This window comes from Cyrtonyx montezumae, unplaced genomic scaffold (assembly GCF_038088225.1).
Source record: "Cyrtonyx montezumae isolate F1298 unplaced genomic scaffold, pur_monq_1.0 scaffold_13, whole genome shotgun sequence".
In the NCBI taxonomy this organism is placed as follows: domain Eukaryota; kingdom Metazoa; phylum Chordata; class Aves; order Galliformes; family Odontophoridae; genus Cyrtonyx; species Cyrtonyx montezumae.
In genome coordinates this window covers 1,068,886-1,090,632 of record NW_027071859.1, presented here as the reverse complement: position 1 = coordinate 1,090,632, position 21,747 = coordinate 1,068,886, and the positions used below count along the sequence as shown (strand labels likewise).

The 21,747-nt window shown below is 47.1% G+C and overlaps 1 protein-coding gene across 1 annotated transcript; it reads right to left on the bottom strand.

The window, feature by feature from the left end:
- Positions 1 to 2,083: 2,083 nt before the first annotated feature.
- ADGRF5 (adhesion G protein-coupled receptor F5) lies at positions 2,084 to 20,793 on the bottom strand. Its single transcript, XM_065730449.1, has 20 exons — positions 20,664 to 20,793; positions 19,719 to 19,779; positions 19,004 to 19,174; positions 17,980 to 18,159; positions 17,257 to 17,384; positions 16,731 to 16,789; positions 15,961 to 16,103; positions 15,326 to 15,538; positions 14,747 to 14,980; positions 13,635 to 13,799; positions 13,295 to 13,513; positions 12,818 to 13,036; positions 11,886 to 12,035; positions 10,830 to 11,020; positions 9,903 to 10,076; positions 7,557 to 8,921; positions 6,605 to 6,646; positions 6,456 to 6,515; positions 3,648 to 3,732; positions 2,084 to 2,460 (listed from the first exon to the last, which is right to left on the bottom strand). The coding sequence occupies exons 1-20, from the start codon at positions 20,766 to 20,768 to the stop codon at positions 2,381 to 2,383; spliced, it is 4,044 nt and encodes a 1,347-aa protein (XP_065586521.1). The 5' UTR covers positions 20,769 to 20,793; the 3' UTR covers positions 2,084 to 2,380.
- Positions 20,794 to 21,747: the final 954 nt, after the last annotated feature.

Sequence of the window (21,747 nt, the reverse complement as noted above, 5' to 3'; positions counted from 1 at the left end):
GGCACAGCTCAGAGCAGGAAGCAAGAGACTGTAACTTGGTTGGTTCCCAGCCCCAAGTTTGGGATGTCCCCCTAGGAAGGGCTGGCAGAGCAATTGAGCTCAGGCAAGGAGCTCTTCCCATCACATTTCTTTTCTTAACTAGCAGCCCAGAGAGCTGCACAAGCAGGAGAGCGTCCAGTGCAAGCAACACAACGCTGCCACAACAAGTTTTTATCATCTGTGCTTCACACACGACACAGGGAATGGGAATGGGACACGTGCAGGAGCTGCTTCTCGGAGCATTGCTCTCCAGCTGTTGCTGAAACAAACTCACTCTTGTTACTGTCTCAGGACTACCAACACTGCTGCTGTTTGTTTGCAACTGCAGCACATTCCAGCATGACGATACTGAAGATGACTTTCTGATGCAGGTGGCAGAGGAGCCGACGAGGAGCGATGTGCTGCTGGACCCGGTGCTTACCAACAAGGAAGGGCTGCTGGGGAAGGGAAGGCTGGGGGCAGCTTGGGATGCAGCCACCATGAGATGGTGGAGTTCAGGCTCCTGTGTGGAAGAAACGAGGCAATAATAATAATTAGGCAACCCTGGAATTCAGGAGAGCCAATTCTGACCTCTACTAGATCCTGCCTGGGGGTGTGCAAGTAGGAGCTGTGGGAGTGGGGTGGGAGGAGGGCCAGGAGGATGCTCAGGGGGCTGCAGCACCTCTCTGTGGGGAAAGGCTGAGGGAGGTGGGGCTGTTCGGCTTGGAGAAGGGGAGGCTGCAGGGAGACCTCACTGTGGCCTTGCAGCACTGGAGAGGGAGTGACTTTTTACAGTCTGATTTTAACAGGACAGTGCGGAATGGCTTTAAACAGAGGGGAAATTTAGGCTGTGAGGGGAGGCTGAGATGGGCTGGGGCTGATCAGCCTGCAGAGAAGACTTGGGGATCTTCTCAGTATTGATCAGCACCTGAATGGAAGATTGGTAAGGGATGGGGCCAGGCTGTTTGCAGAGTTGCCCAGGGCCAGGAAAAGAAGCACTGGATAAAAACTGGAGTACAGTGGGCTCCCCTGCCCATCAGTGGCTACAGAGTGGTTGCTGTTAATTGGCTAATTGCATTCTAGTTCTGGTGTTGGTATCTACATCTGCAAAGAAAAAGAAACTGCTTCTGATAGAAATAATACACTTGATTGATGCTTGTTTATTGTCTACAATCATCACCATCTGCCCCTACCAAACCATCACGTGTGCCTCAAAGGGTAGGCTGCAGTTTCCCATCCCAGTCCATTCCAAAGTCACCACCAGTAAACACAGTCCTGATTCCTCAGGAACCAAAAGGGGCTGTACCTGACAGTCTCACTTGGGACTGGCCTCCAATTTAAACCTCCGTGCTTCGTGATGTGTAACACTTCGATGCGCTACAGATATTTTGCGGGCTCTTTCATATCCCTCTGCTTGAGACAGGAGCCCTGCCTCGTCCAGGCACAGGGCTTGGCAGTAACCAACTCCACAAACGTAGTCCCAGAACGATAATTCATACGAAACCTTTCACCCTGCCTAGCACATGCTGGGTTATATTCGTTGCAGAACTGACTCTCTGAGCACTCCCAGTGTGATTCTTCTCTGGAAGGAGACCTAAATGTACAGACTATACAAGAGACTCCCTGCATACGTAGCAATAAATAACTGCAGCTTCTTCTCTAGTAGAGGGCAGCAACCCTCTTTTTCTTGCTATATTACATATCAAGGGAAAACAATTATAATTAAAGATATAAAGCTTCCATTTCTTCAAAAAGTGCTCCATGGAGCTTCTAGTATGTTCCATCTGAAAGAAACCCTGCAGGAATCCTCATGGTCTTTTTTTCTGGATCAGAAGGGATGGTCTGAAATGGACTGTCTCAGTCGTGAACCTTTGGCTCCAGGAGGTCTTGCACAGAAGACTGTGAGCAGTGTACTCCATGATCTAAGGGGAGGGCAGGCGTGGAGCAGTGAGGTTCTGGTTCACCCACACAGCCCTGTGGAATCATTTGGAGATTGGGTAGAGGAAATACTACAGCTACAGGACAACATCTGTGGATAGCACTGTGATTTGTGGCTCAGTAGCGCTAAGCACCCTTTTAAAGGCTGACAGTTCTTCAGCAGCTTCACCAGCACTCGAAGGTCTTCAAATCCTCCCAAGTCCCAAACCTCTCGTTATCCATTCTGGTACTGACAGCTCCTGTAAAACCACCTCAGGAAGCTTCCCTGCCTTACACGCAGCCAGGGCGGGCTGCTCCAGAAGAACGCACCCAGACACAGTTTGGTCAGAAGCAGTTCACTGCCTGATGACTCACAGATGCTTTTTGTGTGTGTCTTGGGAAGGGCAGAGGTCCTTTCATAGTGAAATGGTTTATTTGCTATGCCTCAGTTAAGCAGGGAATATGACTTGGAGGTGTTCTCTGTGGAAGCGCTGGATGGCTCTGAAGAAGATACTGTGTATTTCCCTGCGAAACAAAAAAGGGATCAGGCAGAAGGACAGACAGAGTGGGACATGCCGGCCCTGCAAAGAAAGGGCAGTTAGACCTTTCCTGACGACCCAGGGTGCTGGCTCCCGTGCCCGTATTGCAGCAGTGCTGGTGAGCACAGAGGTCAGAGTGCTTGTGACACATCCAGGACATGTCAGCGTGCACTGAGGAGCATGCCATGGAGCAGGGATGCACTCACGCAGAAGGAGAGATTTAATGGTACCCCTGGAGCCTAGGGGTACATCTAGATCACATGCTCCTCAGAGGAATCCCAGCTCCCTCCCTCCTGTGACCACAGGGCCCTCCACTAATGGCTACAAAGCTCTGAACCAATGGCCACAAGGCTCTAAACTGTTGACATCAAGGACCTAAACCAACGACCACAAGGTGCTAAACTAAGACTGGGGTGCACAGAGTCCTGGAATAGAGCGTGGAAGAGAGGTCATGACACAGCACTAATAACACGGGAGCTGCAGTGGGAGACAGCTGTAGGCACAGGTGTCTTTGTGGTGGGGAGCTTCTGAATCTGGTTAGTGTAACCACGTATATTTACTGCACTGGAGCAGAGCTAGAAAATAACTTGTTCCCTTATCTGTCTGATTACCAGTCTTGAGAAGCAGTTGTTTTCCTGCATTAACCTCCTTCGTATCCTACTTTGAGCAGATGTCACTATCTCTGAGTAATGGTTGGACTCAAAGATCACCCATTCAGACTGAAGTTCTGTGTATTTTCAGCAGTATGAAGTCATACGTGGAGCAGTGACATGAAATAACTGCCAGCAAACCTTCCAAAATTCCAAGTTCCAAGGTGGTGAGGAGTACCAAGACACTTAAATGAGGAGCACTGATCACAGTAACATCAAGCTCAAAACAAAGCCCAATCGGTGGCTTTCAGAACTGGTGAAATATGCCACAATCTGGTGGCTGCTTTAGTGTTAGGCAGTCGTGCTGCCAGCATTGCTCCAATCACAAGCAGCTATACCAGTGATTCCAGCAGTGTGTGTTATTGCAGTTCCTTCTCACTAGAAGATGGAGTGCTACCTCTGGATGAGTGGATGGGCAGATTGATGGATACTGGATAGACAAACCCTGGCAGTGGGAACTCGGGCCAAACATTGTCAGTGCTTTAATAGTGCTTCAATATTGTTTCAATCTATTGTCACGTACCTGTTTTGCCACATAAGTTGTTGAATGTTCTTGAAAATGGATAGTTCATGGAAAACATCGGTGTCACCAGGATCAAGGAGGTTGACTGCAAGAGAGAAATGGCCTTTTGTCAAAAGCTTAGAACTTCCTTTGTAGTCACACGGAGGAAAGAAAAAGGTTAAAATAAAAAGCAGTTCTGCTGCAGTACAGGTTAGGTGAGAGGTTAGATGTTTGTATGGCATCAGCTCGCTCATTTGTCTGTTTATGGTGGCAGTGGAGGAGATAGAAAAACTCAGACCTCTGAGTCCAACCCCTGCTAGAGCAGCTCCCTGCAGCAGGACGCAGGTGGGTGTCCAGACAGGTCTTGACTATCTACGGAGAAGGAGAGTCCACCACCTCTCTGGGCAGCCTGTGCCAGGGCTCTGTCACTGCCAAGGAATTTCTTTCTCATGTTTTTTATGGGACTTCCTGCGTTCCTGTTTGTGCCTGTTGCTCCTTGTCCTGACACTGAGCACCACTGAAAAGAGCCTGCCCCTATCTTCTTGACCCCTGCCCTTTAAGTATTTATAAACATTAATCAGATCCTGCCTCAGCTTTGTCTTCTCCAGGCTGAACAGCCCCAGGTCTCTCACTCTTTCTTTGCACAGGAGATGCTCCAGGCCACTCAGCATCTCTGTGGCCTTCCACTGTGGCCTGACCTGGCCAGGACACCACTGTCCCTCTTGGCCACCAGGGCACACGGCTCATGGCCAACCCATTGGCCACCAGAGCCCTCCAGTCCTCCTCTGCAGAGCTCCTCTCCAGCACGTCATCCCCCAGCCTGCACTGATGCACGCAGCTATTCCTCCCCAGGACAGGACTCAACACTTGCCCTTGTTAAACCTCACCAGGTTCCTCTGTGCCCAGCTCTAAGCCTGCTCAGGTCTCGCTGAATGGCAGCACAGCCTCCTGATGTGCCAGCTGCTCCTCCCAGCTTCGTACCATCAGCAAACTTGCTGAGGATGGACTCTATTCCTTCATCCAGGTCACTGATAAAGGTATTGAACAAGACCAGAGCCAGCCCTGAGCCCTGAGGAACACCATGAGCTACAGCCTCCAAGCAGACTGCGCTGCTCATCACGGCCCTCTGCCAGTGTCAGACAGTAGAATGTTCTGGTCTTAGAACATTCACTGGGGCAGGCAGTCAGGATGAGTTACACGCTCGGGACTGGCCGTGAAGGATGCTGGAACAATCAAAGGCAAATTTAACTGTACACACTAGAGGGCGGCAGAATACAGCTGCGTACGGTCCAGAGAGTTTTTGCCGCTAAAACGTTTCATTTACAGATCTTGCACAGTTTGGAAAAGTAATGGGATTCCTTCAAGAAGTACGTTTAAAAAACAAATACAGAATTAAATGTCCTTCTCTGTTCCGTCAGCCTCTGCCCACTAGGCTGTACCACGGTGGGGGACATTGGGCAGTTCTGTGCAGTCACCTACATCATAAACAGAGAGGGGAAGGAAGAAAATTAATAACGTCCAAACATTCTGATCAAGGACTTTGATCTTGCTTAGAGCTGCCACAGAAACAGGCCGGCTCCATCAGCCTGGGGCTGCTCCAGCTGAAGCTGTTTGGTCTGGGACATTCTGTTTGAAAGGAATTCAGACCCGGGCTCAAAAGCTTAACAGCTTGCTCTTTATTCTGCTGGATGTGCCACTGCGGGAGGTAATGAAAAAGCTACTGTGCTTAATGATAGCTGTGTAAGTTATTCCTTCTTTCCTTCCAGCTCCCTGGGAAAAATGAGGTTTTCCAGTAGTTGGAATAGCATCACATCCAGCAGACATCACTTTCAGGATGGAGACAAGGAATGGGACTTAAAAAAATGCATTAGGAAATATTCCTGGCTGTGAATTGCCAGTGGAATTCCTCCTGCAGAAAACACTGGAATACTGGGACAACAAGTTAAAAAAAAGTAAGATGAATTACTCCAGATTCTGAAATGAAGAAGTGTTCAGCAGAAGACAGACAGAATTTTCTCGTTGGTGCCCAGTGGAAGGACAAAAGGCACTGGGCACAAATGCAAAGTATGAGGAATCCCACCTAAGAAGAAAAAATGTTGGGGAGCCTCCATCCTTTCAGCTAGTTAGTTTTCTAATGCAGTGCTTCTGCAGATTCTCCTGAACAAATTCTGTTCCTATACAAGCTGAAAACTCAGCACCGCGAGAGTGATTCAGACACTACAAGAGTGACTCAGACACTTGGCATCATTTTCTCCTGCAACCTGAATGAGATGACCTCCAGAGGTTCCTCCAACCCCAGCTGTTCTGTGACTGCAGATGGACGTGACTTTGACAAAATATTGCTTCTTTCTCCCATTTTCTATTCTCAGAATACAGTGCTGGCAAAGCCATCACCTGCTTTACAAGTCCCAGCAGTAGCAGCTCCATTCAGCTCATTGCTGAAGGGTGTCTGCCCCAGGAAATTCCTTTTGTGATTGTCTTACAATGTGAATAACTAACTGTGCCCCTGGAATTGTCTTTTTTTTCTAACTGAACATTCCAGTTACATTTTGTAGTTTGTTTCTTATGAAATTCAGTATGTTGTTACATGCTGCTCTAGCTCAAATGTCCACCGAGCTCCTTCTCATTTTTAACCAATTATTATAGGTGAAATAATGGACTTTGAAAAGGAAACTGTATTCCTATTTGTGTTGTTAATTTCTTTTCTTTCTCTGGTATGTTCTAGAAACTGATTCAGCATATAAAATGCATTGGACTGAAGAGATCCTTGGAGAATGTTAGGTTGTTCAACAGTACCACTGAAATATGTTCTTAGATCAAGCGTTTCACCTTTGTTTGTTGTGAACTCCATCTGGACAGTGAGTTCCTCTTCAGCAGTGCTTCTTTGATCTATTCGTTCAAGGAAAAAAGACAAGCAGTAATTGCACACAAATTCCAACCATCTGTCACACAACACAGGAAAGAGTTTGAATTCTTACCTTGTTGTCCCATAGCGTCCCAAACACCAAAATGAATAATCCCTATGAAACAGAAAATGACATATTTGACATCACCAACTTTTAATTGCAGTACCTCACAAGTATCTCAAACACTGTCCACACTGACTATTAAAACTCCAAACTCTTGGATAGAAAGTGTTTTTGAAGTGCATTTCACATAATGATGGACTGTTGATGTGGTTGGAGCTCTCCAGGATGGACTGAGTATCGGTCTAAAAGATGACCCAGGTACTTTGCTAGCACTAAATACATTTGAAAGAATGGATCTTTGTGCATGGGAGGCATGCCCTGCCTATTTTTCCTGGCTGGAAGGTGCTCAATAGAAAAGGCAAGTGAGATTGGTCTGGAGTGCACAATTTTGAGTACATCCTTAAGTGACAGAGCAGGCATAACTACTGTTGCCTTTAAGAAACCCTGTTGTATCCTACTGGCCAACTAAATTTCTGCTTGTAAAAACCATGCTGACTGAAAATTCATCATAACCCTGGTCAGTTCCTCTCTTATTAGCTCTACTCAGCTGTTTTTGGGGACTTTCATATAGTTTATACTTCCTCATCACTTGAACCCACAAGAGGGTTGTGTGACAGGTCCAGATGCACTGCAATGAGAGCAGACACTTGCTGAGCTGTAGCTTGCACAACTGAAAATATTTTCCTCATCTTCAGGATAGGAGTTCTTCCCAGAAGTACTGGAAAATTAGAAGTTGTGTCTGTGCCAGATTTATCTACAAGGCTGATGAAGCTGATCACACAAAGTGTTTCTGAATGCCTGGAATGGGTTTCCCAAAGAGCCCTTTGGGAGCAAAGATGTGTAAGAAAAACCTGAGCTTTCCTATGCTGCTTTCATTCCTCTCAAGCACAGCACTGCAGGAATGTCACTACATGTTAAATGGGCATAAGATGAAATAAAACCACGCCTATGTGTAACTCACCTGCAAAGCATTGAACAGAGCAAAGAGGATGTGGAAAGCTTGGTGGCTATTTTTGATGATGGTGGCAAGACCAAATCCCCAGGTGAGGCCTAACAGTGGTGTCAAGATGACGAGACTTTTGCAAATTTGAAACAAGGTCTTCCTCTCCTGCTTGTTTGTCCTGTCCCCAATGTTTGGCCGTAGTATTTTTATGATCACAACTGCAGTGATGAACAAATTCATGGCCACGATGGCCAGGGCAGGAATGACAAAGGCCAAGAGAGCTTTGCTGTCGTTCCAGTTGAGCCAGCAGGCATCTCTTCTGGTGTAAGTGTTCCATGGCAGTGTGACAGCAATGGTGGTGACTGCAAAGACAAAGGGGCACCCATAACCCAGGCAGAATACCACTGCTTTCTGAGAGGTCTTGCTTGTGTTATGTAAGATGAAGACTAGCCTGTAAAAAAGGATGAGGCCAAGGCTGAGCATCCAGAAAAAGCCACACAGGTAGAATAAATGGATGAAGAAGGTGGTTGCAATACAGAGATTTCTTCTCCTCTGCATGTTTTGTTCATTGATGGAGGCAGTGACAATGAACCAAACGTTGGCAATTAGGAGAGAAGTCGCTGTGTTGAGAATACAGACGTGGCGCATGTAGGAGGTTGTGTTGTTTGTCACAGTTTTCCAAACTAAGGATTCAATTATAATGCAGACCACTAAGCTCAAGATGGAAATGGCAAGGCCAACGTGGGTAATGTAATCTTCAGCAGAATCGTAAGCAGGTTTATCTGACGACATCAGGATGGAGAATGGTGTCAAGTGACTGCAGGAACAAGTGACGTTGCCTTCTTCTGCTGTTAGCGTGCAACCATGGTCATCCCAGCCTCCCCTGCCACTGTTGAGGTTGAAGTCCCAAAAGACACACTGGGGCATCTTTAGAGACAGGTTTTCTTTCTGAAAGGTCATATTAATATGAAAGTTCTGGTTTCTCTCGCAGCTCAGAGCTGTTGATATCACTAAACTGTTCACATACATGGTCTCATTCACAGGCAAAATACGTCCAAGTGCCGAGTAGGCCACACTGACAATGGTTGAATTTGGGGGCAGGGTCTCAATTTTATCAATCAGCACATTAGCTGTGATGTTTCCTAGGCGGCTGAAGTCCTTATTATAGTCTGCGTGGCTATGTTCTGTGACAACCATACCTTGTAGCTCAAGGGTTTCAGTGGACAGATGTGGAATGGTATTATTAATGGGTTGGAGGTTCTCAGAAAATCTTTCTACCGAGTTCAGCAACAAAGAACTTGTGGGTGCCTCCTCTGCATTCAGATCAGCCCAAAGTTCCTTCTTGGAATCAGCAACAATAACGTCCACTGTAGTGAAGTAATCCTGCAACAATAGAACAATAATGCTGTAACTGAAATCTTGTACAGTTATTTTTGGTGATAATGCCTGCACTGACATAGAATTGCCCGTTGAAAGAGCCCCACTCATTCTTCTTTTGCTCAGCCCATGTGAAATATTCAATTACGAATCCTCTGCGCACCCGATTTTCATGTCAAAACTTCCAAAGTCAATTTGTTTGGCTTTTCTTTACATGTTAATATTTTCTCCAGCCATCTTCCCCAGGCCTCAGCCTTTGTACTATCTTTGATTTTTCTCTCTGCCTCATTCTCCAACTAGAAAACATGAGGTATTCTTGCATCCTTCTGCTCAAAAGAGTAGTGCTGTTCCACTACACATTACAATCAAGGCCTACAAACATTTTTACTCTATGTTTTGCAATTCAGTTGCTGTAACATCAGTTAATTTTTCTTGCACCACTGGGGACCCTGGAATTTACTCTCTCTATCCTTATTTAAACCCTGTTTTCTATTCCTGCTCCCAGTTCATCATTCATAGAAGCATAGAATCACCAAGGTTGAAAAAGACCTACAAGATCATCCAGTCCATCCATCCACCAATAGTTCTCACTAAGCCACTCTCAACACAGTGTCTTTATGCTACTTGAATATCTCCAGGTTTGGTGACTCCACCACCTCCCTGGGCGACCCATTCCTTGGCCTTCCTTCTAATCTTGAATCCTAGGGGCATTTATGGGCCCCAAGAACATTTCTAGCTGCTAAGCTAGAATACAGCAATCTCTCTTTCATGCTTAAGCTCTTAGTCTTCATCATCTTGAGTATTCACAAACTCATCTGTTTCTTTGCTGTCATTTAATCTTTGTGGCTTTTTTGTCTCATTCCTTTAATTGCATCCTCTTCCTGATTCTAACTAATCACAGAAGTTCCTCAAGGATGATGTCATTCTTTATGACAAAGGAGCCCAAATGCCTTGATGAGGATTAACACGCCTTAAATAAAACCTTACGATGATAGTGGATGTCTTTGCCTCTGTTGGGATAGAAGAGATGTTGTAGAGGATGGTAACAATTGCAGCAAGGTTTGCAGAAGAATTGTCACTTTGCAGCAGTACTGTCTGATTCCGTAGGGTCTGAAGGAAGCCAGGTAGAGCTGCTTGTGCACTGGGACTGTTGACCAAGGACTGGAACAGAAGATAGCAGTGTATCACAGCTATGCACATTGCCTGGAGCCTGATCCTCCTTCACAATGGCTGCAGCTATACTGATAACATAGAGAGCACTGTACTGTAAACTCTGTCCCTCCAGACAGGGTGTCCTTACAATGTGTGCCCTTGTGAGAGTGCTCTCTGCTAACTCCCAGACTGCTCCTAGAAATCTTTATGAGAAAATATTTGGCCTGGGCCCAAACCGTATGAGGGAATAAACTAAAAAAGATTAATAAAACACATAACTGAGTTGCTGTGCCTCTGCTTGGACCTTGCTCTAGTTTACTAAAAAGAAAGATAAATATTCCTATCTCAGCTGGCTGCGAGAAGGGTGGCTGTGGAAAGCCTATGTCAGGGCAGAGCTAGGGACAGGATGATGACCCTGAGAGCCCCAGCAGCTCTGTGCTGTGCTGCTGGCTGCAGGGCACGCTGAGCAGGTCTGGGCAGTGCCCTGTGCTGCCCGTCCTGCATCAGTGAGTGCAGTTGGTGCCCAGCAGGGCTCACACTGCTGTGGGCTGGATGTGGCTCAGGGAACAGAAGAGGTGAGGACTGCTGTCACCACGGCAGAAGGGGACCCAGCCCATTCAGCCAGTCATTTTCTGAAAGCTTCTGAAAGTTAGTTCTGTTTCAATATTTTTCTTTGAGATGGTGTTTAGTGATACTGAAAACCAATTCTGCTCTCTATAGCCAACCCCTGTCCGCAGCCCCAGGAGGCCTCACACACGTTACCTCTGCCGTGAGCAGCAGGCTGTTGGTCTGCTCGGACAGGCAGTCGTTCCTTTCCATCTTCCACGACTTGCTGCAGCACCTGTAGATTTTGTTTCCTCGGATAAAACTAGCATTTAAGACAGAGCACGGCTTTATTAATATGTCTCCTTCCCTTCCAAAGACACCGTTTTCTGAGCAGGAGATGCCCTTATCTGTATTGAGAAGAAGACATCAAGGTGGAAAAGCGAGAAGCACAGAGATGAATAATTTACCTCCCATCAGACAAGCAGCCACACAAAGTTCTAAGTTCTTTATATTAAGATTTCAGCTTTCTCTTCTCATTAATTATGACCTTTCAGTGGTTATATGCCTGGGAAGTTCTTTTTTTTCTCCTATACCTCCCAAACTTCCACTGCCCTCCATAGTAAGAATATACAGAAAGATTAATTTCTATCTTCAAACATTTTTACAAGGCCAAAGCGGGCTATTTTTTGAAAGCTGGCAGACATTCTGGGACCCTGTATGCCAGTTCCTCTGCTATGGGCCCTGCAGTGCCTGCTGCTCCTGCCTGGGGCCAGTGAGATGATGCCTCCTGCCCAGCACTGCCCAAGGAAGAGCTGCAAGCAAAACCTGGTGAAAAGAATGCTGGCTTGTAAATTCTCATCCCAGCTTTTTTGAATCGTGAAATGCAAAAGAAAGCTGAAGAAGGCCCCTTGTTTTGGGGTACTCAATCGAACCACCAGATTAATAGGCAGTGTTTTAGGCTTTGACATTGGATCCATTACATCAACCACTTTGACAACTGTAAGTCTCTGTATCTGTGATTGCTTCAAGAGAAGCAGAGAGAGTTGATTGTGCTGGGGCACTTGTCTGTGCCGTAGCTCTCTGAGGAAACTCATTAAGGTCTCGATAGCGAGGCCTTAGCACCTTTTTGATGAACAGTGTGTCTGCTAATTGGTTTTGATTGAGTTATTCACAGTAGCTGCTGCTTAAAATGAAGTGTCTTCATATATATCACCTCCTTTTACAGAGAGAGCAGGATTTCCTACGCCGCATCCCAGAGGCCTTGGTGCTTACCAGGTACCAGGCTCAGCTGCATCCTCTCGCTGTTGACCTCCTGCCCAATGCTGTTCACAAACTTGCAGTATGCTGTGAGCCCCCTTGGGCTGCATTCTGTTTCTGTATAGTTGTATGAGTAGCACAAGAAATTTCCTTGCTTCTTCTTTTCTGCACGGAAGGTGTGAGGTGGGTTAGTACCAGTTCTAGGCCAACCAGCCAGCAGCACAAAGCAGTGATGTTTCTCTGTGTGCCACAGACATTATTTTCTATGGATGCTACAAACTCCAGATCTGCCCCACTCTCCCATTACTTCTCAGTGTGCCCCTACTGCAGTCTCCTCCAAAGAGCACCCAACACATCTCAGCAACCCGAGGACCCCCCCTGCTCCCGCTGCTCACACTTCAGCCCGTTGTCTTTTTGCTCCTGCCTGCTTTCTGAGATAGTTCAGGTGTTTCTTCTGTGCTCACCTCCAATCCAGCTATTCTGTCACCTGCCTACTTCCAGTCTATGAAGGGTGTCAGGGAACCCAAACATGCACCCTAAGATTCAAGACACAGGAGCCTCAGCTTTCATGCTGCTAGAGGTGGTACCTGCAATCATGACGAGGATGTAATAGATCTCTGAATTGCATTCCCAATGTGTTACTCTACATTTTTTTGGAGGGTAAAAGAAAACAAATGTAGCTCTGCGATCCCCAACCAGAACAGTGCTGACAAAGCTCCCTCCCACTGCCCGGCACAGCAGATGCTGAGTGTGCCTCATCCCTACAGCAGCACTTCAATTACAATTCTGATTGATCTCTGCCACACTCTCTGGGCCTGGCAACCATCCGGTGGTCATAGCAGCAGTAAGAACAAATGGTTTACACAAAAATAACTGAGAACAACAAAAAGACACAGGGTCTGGGCTGCAGCTGTAATTAGTGACTCTGCTAGTTTACTCTTTCTTACCAGCTTGAAATTCCTTTTCCTGCACCACAAATTTCACACTGTAATCCTCCACGGTGTTAGCACTTATGCAGCAGTTGAGGGCTTGGGGTGTTCTGCACAGTATAGGTGCTGCAATGGGGTCCAGCAGGATGTGCTGCTTCAGGGGCAAGGAGATCACGCTGACTGTCACGCTGGCAGAACTGTCCAGGGAGTCCTGGGAGAACGTGCAGATGTAGGTGCCTGAAAGCAGTGACACAAATCCATGCCTTGGTCAGTGGAGCTGCTCATCATCCCCCCCTCATCAGTTACTGAGCCAGCACAATGCTGACAGTATTGGGTTTTTCTGTTCTCGGGCAATTTTAGTTTTAATTCTTGTTTGGTTTTTTTTATATCTCCCATGATGGGGTATCTCAGCTTTCACTGGGCTGGGGATGCTGTGAGTGACCCAGCACAGAGGTTTCATTGCCTCTGTAGCTGGTGCAAGCCATGTGCACTCACCGTTCCAGTCTTGAGTGGCAGTGTTCACTGTGAGCATGGATGTGGCCGTGGATCTGTTGCTTCTAATGCACGCAGCACATTCTACTGCTTGTATTCTATCTCCAGAATGGATTTCCCAGCTGATGCTGTCATAATTGCTCACGTCACTTTCACACTTTAGACTGAAGCCATATCCCTCAGAAACTGATGTGTTTACGCTGGAAGATATTCTTACCCGGGCTGAGATGAGACAAGATAAATGTCATATTATTGAGGGCCGCTGTCAGAATCATTGGTTTACCAACATCATGTGCTGCACAGAGCCTCAGACAGCTGGGGGTCTGTTCACACTGCCTCTTACCAGCTCTGAAGTACGTCACTCGGATGTCCCGGCTGCTCCGGGCACCGTGCCCCGTCCGGAGCTCACATGTGTATGTGGTCACTGTACCTGACTGCTCAGCCAAGCACAGCGAGTCAGTGATGTTGAGCTTGTATTCAGTGCAGTTGCTGCTGAAACTGGGGACCCCTAGAGGGAAAAAGAGCTCATTGAAGGGCTTGTGGGTGTCCAACAGCAGCTGGGCTCTGGAAATCTCAAGCAGTCACACCAGGAAGGAAGGCCAGTGGTTCTGTAGGCACCCTCTGACAGCACACCACTTGAACAGGTCAGTGCTGAAGTCCTTTCTAATCCTTCACTTGGCTGGCTGAGGCCTCAGAGGCGTGATGCCCTGCTCTCAGCACTGCACTGTGGCCAGAATTCATTTAACTTACAGCTGCAGCAGTGCTTGGTTGTGTCAGGGTGGGCAAAGATTGAGGCTGTTCTAGATCAGCCTGACCTCACCTGCCATACTTAGGAAAGAAGTTAGGCAATACGGGAGGAAAGCCACTGAGAGAAGCCTGGCTTCATGGAAAGGGCAAACAGGCTCTTGCAGCCCAGGTTTCACCCCTCTCCATAAGCACTGCTGCACACCAGTGCCTCTGCTCTGTGTGTGCATGAACTTTGAAGGTTTCCTTCTATCTATATGTCCCACTTTCCACTACATTCCTTTTGCAACAAACAGTTAGCACTACACAGAAAACCCATACCCGTAAGACATGTAAGGAATCCATACCCAGTAAATACTTAAGGGGCATTAAGCCATTTATAACAGACTTCTGTGAGATTTTCTATTGATGTTATGTTGTAACTCCCTGCAGTGCACTTGGAGATAAATTAACTCCGAAGTTCATACTATCAGTAGAGCCTAACGGGAGTGGAGTCAGTTTTTAGGTAGGCTGTGGCTGTTTTGAAGGGTACTTCTTGCCCCCCTTGGTTTCTCCATCTTGTTACATGGCACAGAGGCTTCCTGTTCCTCAGGGATGATTCTGCAGATAATCATAAAGACCTTCACAACTTATTGTTTCTCCCAAGCAGTGGGAGACCTCTGATGGACAAGCAAACCCGGCGGGTGAAAGGCAACCTTGTGTAAATCTCACCTGTAATTCTGACTGCTCCTTTTACCTTCCAGTCACCAGTAAGCTGTGGCAATTGTCCATCAATGCAGCAGAACAGCACAGGGCTGTTAGCCTGTATCTCAGGGTTGTTGCAGCTAACTTTACTGTCGCTTGAGTATGAAATGATGCGTAGCGGAAAGACTTCTATTTCTTCTCTGCCTTTGTATATCAGATTTAAAGTCAAGTGTCTGTTTGCAAAAGTGCATATGTAGGTACCTGTAAGGCAAAGACAACACCTTTACACAGAGCACGTTTTGCTGTTGGTTCCCCACAGCCTCAGTTACCATGCACTGAGGATGAGGAGAGCTCACTGCTCAGCAGCAGGGAAGCCTGGCACCAAAAATACCCGTGTCAGCCTCCCCCACTGTACTGCCACTGCAGCTCAGTTCATGGCAGAAAACCATCAGACCAACCAACAACCGAAGCCACACAGGGAAATGATGAGGGATGCTGCATTTTCCTGTCTTACTGCAGGCAGTCGCAGTCACTGCATGCCTCTGTTTTGTAGAATTAGCTACACTTAAGATTTGCATCTGCTCCATTATTGATAGGAAACTGTACCAGAGTCCTTCTGCGTGACGTTGGTGATTGTAAGAGCTGCCTGTGATGTCGTGTTGCTAATGGTGGTGTGCAGGGAGTGCTGTGGGCTGCTCAGGACCGCCTGACCGCCGTGGTACCAGGTCACGTTCTCAGATGTCGTGTTTATCTCACACGTCAGTTGGATGGTATCCCCTTCAAAAATGCGGGCAGGGCTCACTGTGAAGGTTGTGTGATCTGGGAAGACAAAGCGCAGCATTCTGCATTACTGCCATTTCAGCAGTGGCATGGTGACAAAGGCTAAGGAAATCAGCAGGAACGAGTTCTCCTTTAAACTGCAAGAGGTTGCTTGTCTTGGTGTGACAGTGTGGGGAGTGCTGGCAGCCTGACATGCAAAGAGCTCAGTTCCAGAGCTGAGCTCGAGGGAATTCGGTCTTTCTCCTGTGAAGAAATCACATCAGGATTTAGCAGAGTAGCTGGAAGGGTTTGTATTCCAGTAGGAAATGCTGCGTGCACGGCCATCTCATTCAAGTTCTAACTTTTGGTGGCACAGGGTGAAATGAAACAGAAGATCATTAAAAAGCTTTTGTACCTCCAGAGTTAGATAAGCAATATAAGGTGAAAGCTGAAGGGAGATGCTGAGACAGCTTCACACTCACTGGTTATTTCTGCTGTGAAGGAGGTGGGTATTATGCTGTACGATTCATCTAGGTACTGTGCCACAAGTGTGTTGGAATGTGCCAGCTGACGGAAGCTCGCTGATCCTGCCTCCACTCTGTAGTTCACCTCCACGCTTCCAGGCCTGAGCAGACAGCAGAATAAAAGAAGCACCATGAACTGGCAGCCTTGCATACCGGTGTATTTCTATGCTGTGGGACCATCTTGCGTGGGTAGGAAGGCACGAGAGACAAAAGCTCCCGCAGGACTCACAGCTTGCTGTGGCATATAAGAAGGTAGTGCTACAGCTATTCCCCAAGGAGAAGCACACTTACTGGTGTGCTGTCTATTTCTAGTGAATTTCCAATAGAAAACCTGAAGTGCAGCTGCATTTAAATATGTGTAGATTTCAGAAATCTCTCTTTTATCTAGATCCAATGTGATTTCCAGAGTCAATGTATGAATTCTTCTTCCTGAAGGCCTAGGAGGTGTCGGTGGTCTACTTGCACTCTTTAACTCTTTTGGGTGGAATTCAAAAAGGATTTGGTGCAGGTGAATTATCATGCTTCTTAGACTTCTGCATGGTGATGAATGTTATCCATAGCCCTATTTCATGCTGATGGTTGAGCTTTCCATTGCAGCTATGGCACTCTTATTTAATATGTGCATACTGTAAATGAGTTCTAACCAGAGTGAGTGTAGGCTTTGCTGAGCTGTGTCTCCTTGAGGAGAGACTTGTGCCCTCTAGGAAAACATGAAATTGTTTACTTACCTGAAACCAGTTGTTGTTGCTGACACAAAGCCCGGTAAGCATCTGTAGGAAGCATTCAACTGTAAACAAAGACATATAACATGATGTGAGTCCTCTGCATATCACTCTAGTGTACCTAAAATAGGGAGCTCTCCATCCAGCATCACTGTGAGTCAGAGTATGCAGTGCATCTGAGAGAACGGGCCTGGTGCTCTCACTGCCACTGGAATTATTTCATATGGATGTTTTCATTCTCTGCACACTCATGTGGATTTAAGCTGGAACCAATAATGTAATATTTTTCATATTTTTGGTGCAAAAGATTTCTGAACAATTCCTTGTCTTCCTATGTGTTAAAACAAAGGAGAATTTTGTCCTTTCAGCAGAGCTAAGCTGTGATCCACTTTGTGGCTACAAGTGCTGCAGACTATGCAGCTCCCCACTGCAATGTGGGGAAGTGGTGGTGACAAATAAGGCAGTGAGGCATGGGATAAATGCTGCTTTTTAAGAGGACTGTAGCTTTATGGATGGAAAACAAAATCATTACCGCTTTGTCGAGGTCAGCTTTGTATTTTTTGTACAGTTCTGAAGAACTATTCCTGAGATCATCATGAAAGGTTGTGTTAAGTCGTACTGACATATTCATTACAACGGGCTCTCCCATGCCACACGAGCCTGTAAGGAAATGCAGAAAAATAAATGTAAAAAAAAACAGTCAAAAGCAACAATCCTAAATCTCACAGCTTCCCAAGGTTCATCTGTATGATCGGAAAGCTATGATTCTCCTAACTTCCTACATCTCCTTTAGACCTCCATCCCACTACTGCTAGCCTAAGTGTCCACTCAACAGCCAGCTCCTAAGGAGTGGTCAGCACCTTGTCCCGAGATGAAAACAAACAAAGGACATGTGCTGGGTTTATTTCATTTCTTTTGTTCCTTCTCTCCTCTGGAGTACTCGGACACAATTTGGTCAGGTTTGTAAGTTCCATTAATGAAAATCTGAGGAGAAGAAACTGTGCTTGCTAAGCATATACTGAAGTTCCCCCAGGGGCATGGGAGGGACTGCAGGAGCTGGGGGTCCCGCACGGCACGACGTGTCTCCATGTACTTATGTCAAGAGGGCCCCACACCACAAAGAGAAGAGGGATCCAGGGCTTCTCTACACACTTTCCACATCCATGGGCCAGGAGGTAGCCCGGTGCTCTGCTCAGCTCTGCTCCATCTTCGAAGCAGCCCAGGGCTGTGCATCGGCAGCATGATTTCTCCTTACCTCCATTCTGAGGCTCACAGTAGGGCCCACGGAAAGGCCTTTCCCTGGCATAGCTGCAGGGCTGGCTGGGAGCTAGGCCGGCAGAAGGGCAGCTGATCAGGTCAGTGCATCCCGAGCTTGGCCAGGCATGTCCGCTTTCACAAGAACAACAGCTCTCGTCCTCACCACTGGGCACGCAGACTAGTGTTGGACAGACAGAGAAACACCGTAAGAATTACAGAATCACAGAACGTCCTGAGTAAGAAGGGACCCCAAAGGATGCCTGGGCCCAGCCCTGGCCCCACACAGCACCATGTCAGAGCTCCAGCAGCTCGGGGCTGTGCCCACCCCAGCCTTGCCCCAGCCCCAGGCCCTCCCCTGCCACAGCAGGATAAACTATTAACAACACGATTTTCACACGTTCCATGTGACCCTCGAGGCCTTTAAAAGATCCGTTTGCATGTTGTTTAGGGAATGCCTGCTTTCACTGCGTCTTGGGCTGTCAGAAGGTGCAGAGATTCCTCCCCTGCCCCTGCAGAGGCCTGGTGTGCTCATACAGCCCCTGCTGCCTTCGTTGCTCGGATGTGACATCCCACAACCACAGTTAGGTGACAAAACCTGCGTGGTACCCACAGGACTAAGCGTGGTGCTGACTGCATCTCACGCAGCCTGCCAGCTCAGAGCAGGGCCCCTCGCAGTGATTTATACTCCAAACACATGTCAGAGGGAAGGAAACATTCTGATGGCGGTGGTCACAGCTTCCTGAAACTTGAAAGTGACATGAACTGCTTGTTATTTAAACTGGAGCAAAATTCTTTGACTCAGGCTTCCTCTGGCTCTGTCCCTTCCTTAGGAAAAGAGAAGCATCTGGGGCTCCTAATGCCAACATTATGTAAAGTGAAGCAGTGGGGTGGGGATAACAAAGTGCTCTGTGTGCTGGGGCTTCTGTGGGTAGCAGAGACCACTTCATTTTGTGGTAAGAGTTGGAGACACCAAATACTGGCAAGCAAGTATATCAGCCAGAATACAACAAACAACAACCCACCTGTTGTAATGTTGATACTTGAAACTGTCATTTCTACGTCTGAAATATTTGTTGACACTGGAAAACGGAGGTTTCTGAAATACTCTTTGATTGGTGCCAGGAAGGATGAATCCGTAAGGCTTACTTCAATGTCAATGGCATACTCCAGGGGGGGAGGGTCAAAAATGAGCACTGGAAGAGAAATAGCACGAGACTGCAGAGCTGTGTGCAAGGGAAATCCTAAACTGAGGGCTTCCCTGCTGGTGTTTTGGCTCTGTGCTGCAATTTAATGGTAGCAGAGTGTGGGATCCTGTTTAGGAACACGTCCTGCTTCCTGCTGAGCAGACGTTCTGCACTGGTTCTGTCTGCTGCCTGCCTGACAAAAGACACATATATCCGTGGTGTCAGACCAATAGGAAGCAAATATAAATGGTGTAAGATATACAGAGAAAAGCTGTCTCATCCCTTGAGTCAGCAAGTGGGTGGGTTACCAACAAGACCTGCAGCTGTGCCAGGTTACCCTGTGAGCCCCACACCGCTAAGGAGCTCTGCACCACGAGTTTCATCTTGCATAGGAACCCTCATACGTGACCGGACAGAACTTTGCAGCTCTCTCATTTTTTGTGTCTTTACCACCTCCTGTTACGGCCTGCCTGTCTCCAAACACTGTCCCAGCAGCAACCTGACCCATGCTGTGCTGGAAACCTGCTCAGATGCCATAGATATGTGCACATACCATTGCGCTTCTGCCTCTGCAGCTCTGGGTAGATGCTTTCCTCTCCGAGCTCCCTGCCAATCTGTGGGAGAAACAGAGAGAAATTCAGTGGAAAAAACTACCGCGGTTAGCACAAGAAAATTAGTGAAGGAAACCTTCCTGTTAACCAACTCTTCTGTAAGCAGAGTGTTTGTGCCTTCCATGCAGGGAAATGCTAAACCGTGTGCTGGTTGAACGGGAGGGGTGGCACAGGATCGGTGGGGCCGGGTTCATGCAGGGTGCAGCCAAGTGCCTTGCTTTTTCAGTCACACCTTGAACTACACTGGCAGTGATGTCAGCAAGGAAAGCTAGGGAATGAGCAAAGACGTGGGCAGGAAGTTTGCAGCTTGGCCATTTTCTTGAGCTAACAGTAACTGTGATCGACCAAGGGTTGGTTGATCTGTAGACTGGTTTTCTTTCCAGACCCAGTTAAGTCTCATTTGGTCAGTCCTTTTGTTTTCTGTTCCTCTTCTGACCTGTATGGGTAGGGACCGTTTGTACAGAAACTGTTCGAAACACATGTCCAGGATGAAGCACAGAGCAGCCTCCCATAACACAGACTGCAGATGAGGCAGAAGACATCTGCCAGGAACACTATGGGCAATCTGTGCAGGAGCAGTGCCCAAGCAGCTCTCACTTCAGCTGAGCCCAGGGGACAGCAGACTAACTCCTCTGCAGACTAACACAAGTGAGAGCCCACAAGTTTTGCTCGGCTTCTCGCAGAGAGGCTTTAAGGCTGGAAAGAAAAAGAGCCCTGTTCCTGGATTTTCTATCCATTTTCCACACTGGAGAGATTCTCTGGTTTCAGTTTCCCCACTTTATCTCGTACTGCCTTCCTTGAAGGCTTTCTGGGTGTACAGCAGAGCCTTATCAGCTCAGCTATATGAGACCAAATTAAAACGCATGGCTCTGGGATAGGATACTCACAGCATACTGAGTGAATGGGTCAAAGCCTGAGGCCTGAGCTGCCTGGAGACGTGTTGTGGCCAGTAGAAATAGGAGGTAGAGAGCTGCAGTAATTGAGGATGGCATTTTGTCGTCAGCTTTGTTGTACAGCCTAGGAGGAAAGTGGAGAAGGATCAGGAGATTGCCAGCTGGCTGTGATGGTGGGAGGTACCCACATGATGCACAAAAGCATTGCGTGGAGGCTGTTCCAGCATGCTGCTCACTAGATCCACAAATGGAGCACATAACAAGGTCTGCAATTATTCCTAATTATTCCCTTGGCACTGTCACTAGAATATTTACTCCATATTTTCTTTTTTCTCTTTTCTTTTTCTTTTTTTCTCATCACCTACACCTACTCAAAATGGAAGAGGAGGAACCAGCTTCAGGCAGCCGTGGTAACAGCATGGTTACATCACAGGCTCAGCTCGAGACTTCTGTCTGTTTGTTGCTCCTTCTTAATGAGGGAAACAGTGAAAATTGTACGTACCCAAAAAGTACACCTAATTTGGGTTGTAATACGCTGCTCCCCTAATGGCACTGATGCTAACGAGTAAATAACATGGAAAGTTATGATCATGACACACCAGAATATAGCATGCTGCATGAAACCACAACCCAGAAAAACAACATTTCCCAGATCATTAATACCTATGCTAAATCTAACAGGCAATGCAAAACATTCACAGACCCCTATAGCAGGTGCTGACACACTGAGTGACGAATGAGAGTAGAGAAAGGGAGCTGGAGGATAGGTTTGGAATTGCAGCTTGGTACGAATATGCATTTTCTGACTTTTGCTAGTAGAACATCTCTCTCACTCCCAGATGAACAACAGCAGGGAGCAATGGAGGGAGGCAGAATCCAAGCAGAAACCACATTAAGAAAGGAAAGCGCTGAGTAAAGTCTCAGAAGAATACTACTCAGCACCATGTGAGTGGTAACATTAGCTTACCCATCAAGTTAGCTTGACCAAAATCATGAGCTTTTGTAGCAATGGGATCTTTTTGTACTGACAAGGCTGCTCATGCAGACCAGCTGGGGCCTGAGGATGTGAAAGGTGGTG

Bases quoted from the DNA above. Each gene is read 5' to 3' on its own strand.
- ADGRF5 (XM_065730449.1), bottom strand. From the start codon at position 20,768: ATGCCATCCTCAATTACTGCAGCTCTCTACCTCCTATTTCTACTGGCC. The intron at 17,385-17,979 runs GTAAGGAGAAAT...ATTTCCTTACAG, and splicing joins CTGTGAGCCTCAGAATGGAG to GCTCGTGTGGCATGGGAGAG. The intron at 6,516-6,604 runs GTAAGAATTCAA...TTGAACGAATAG, and splicing joins GGACGCTATGGGACAACAAG to ATCAAAGAAGCACTGCTGAA.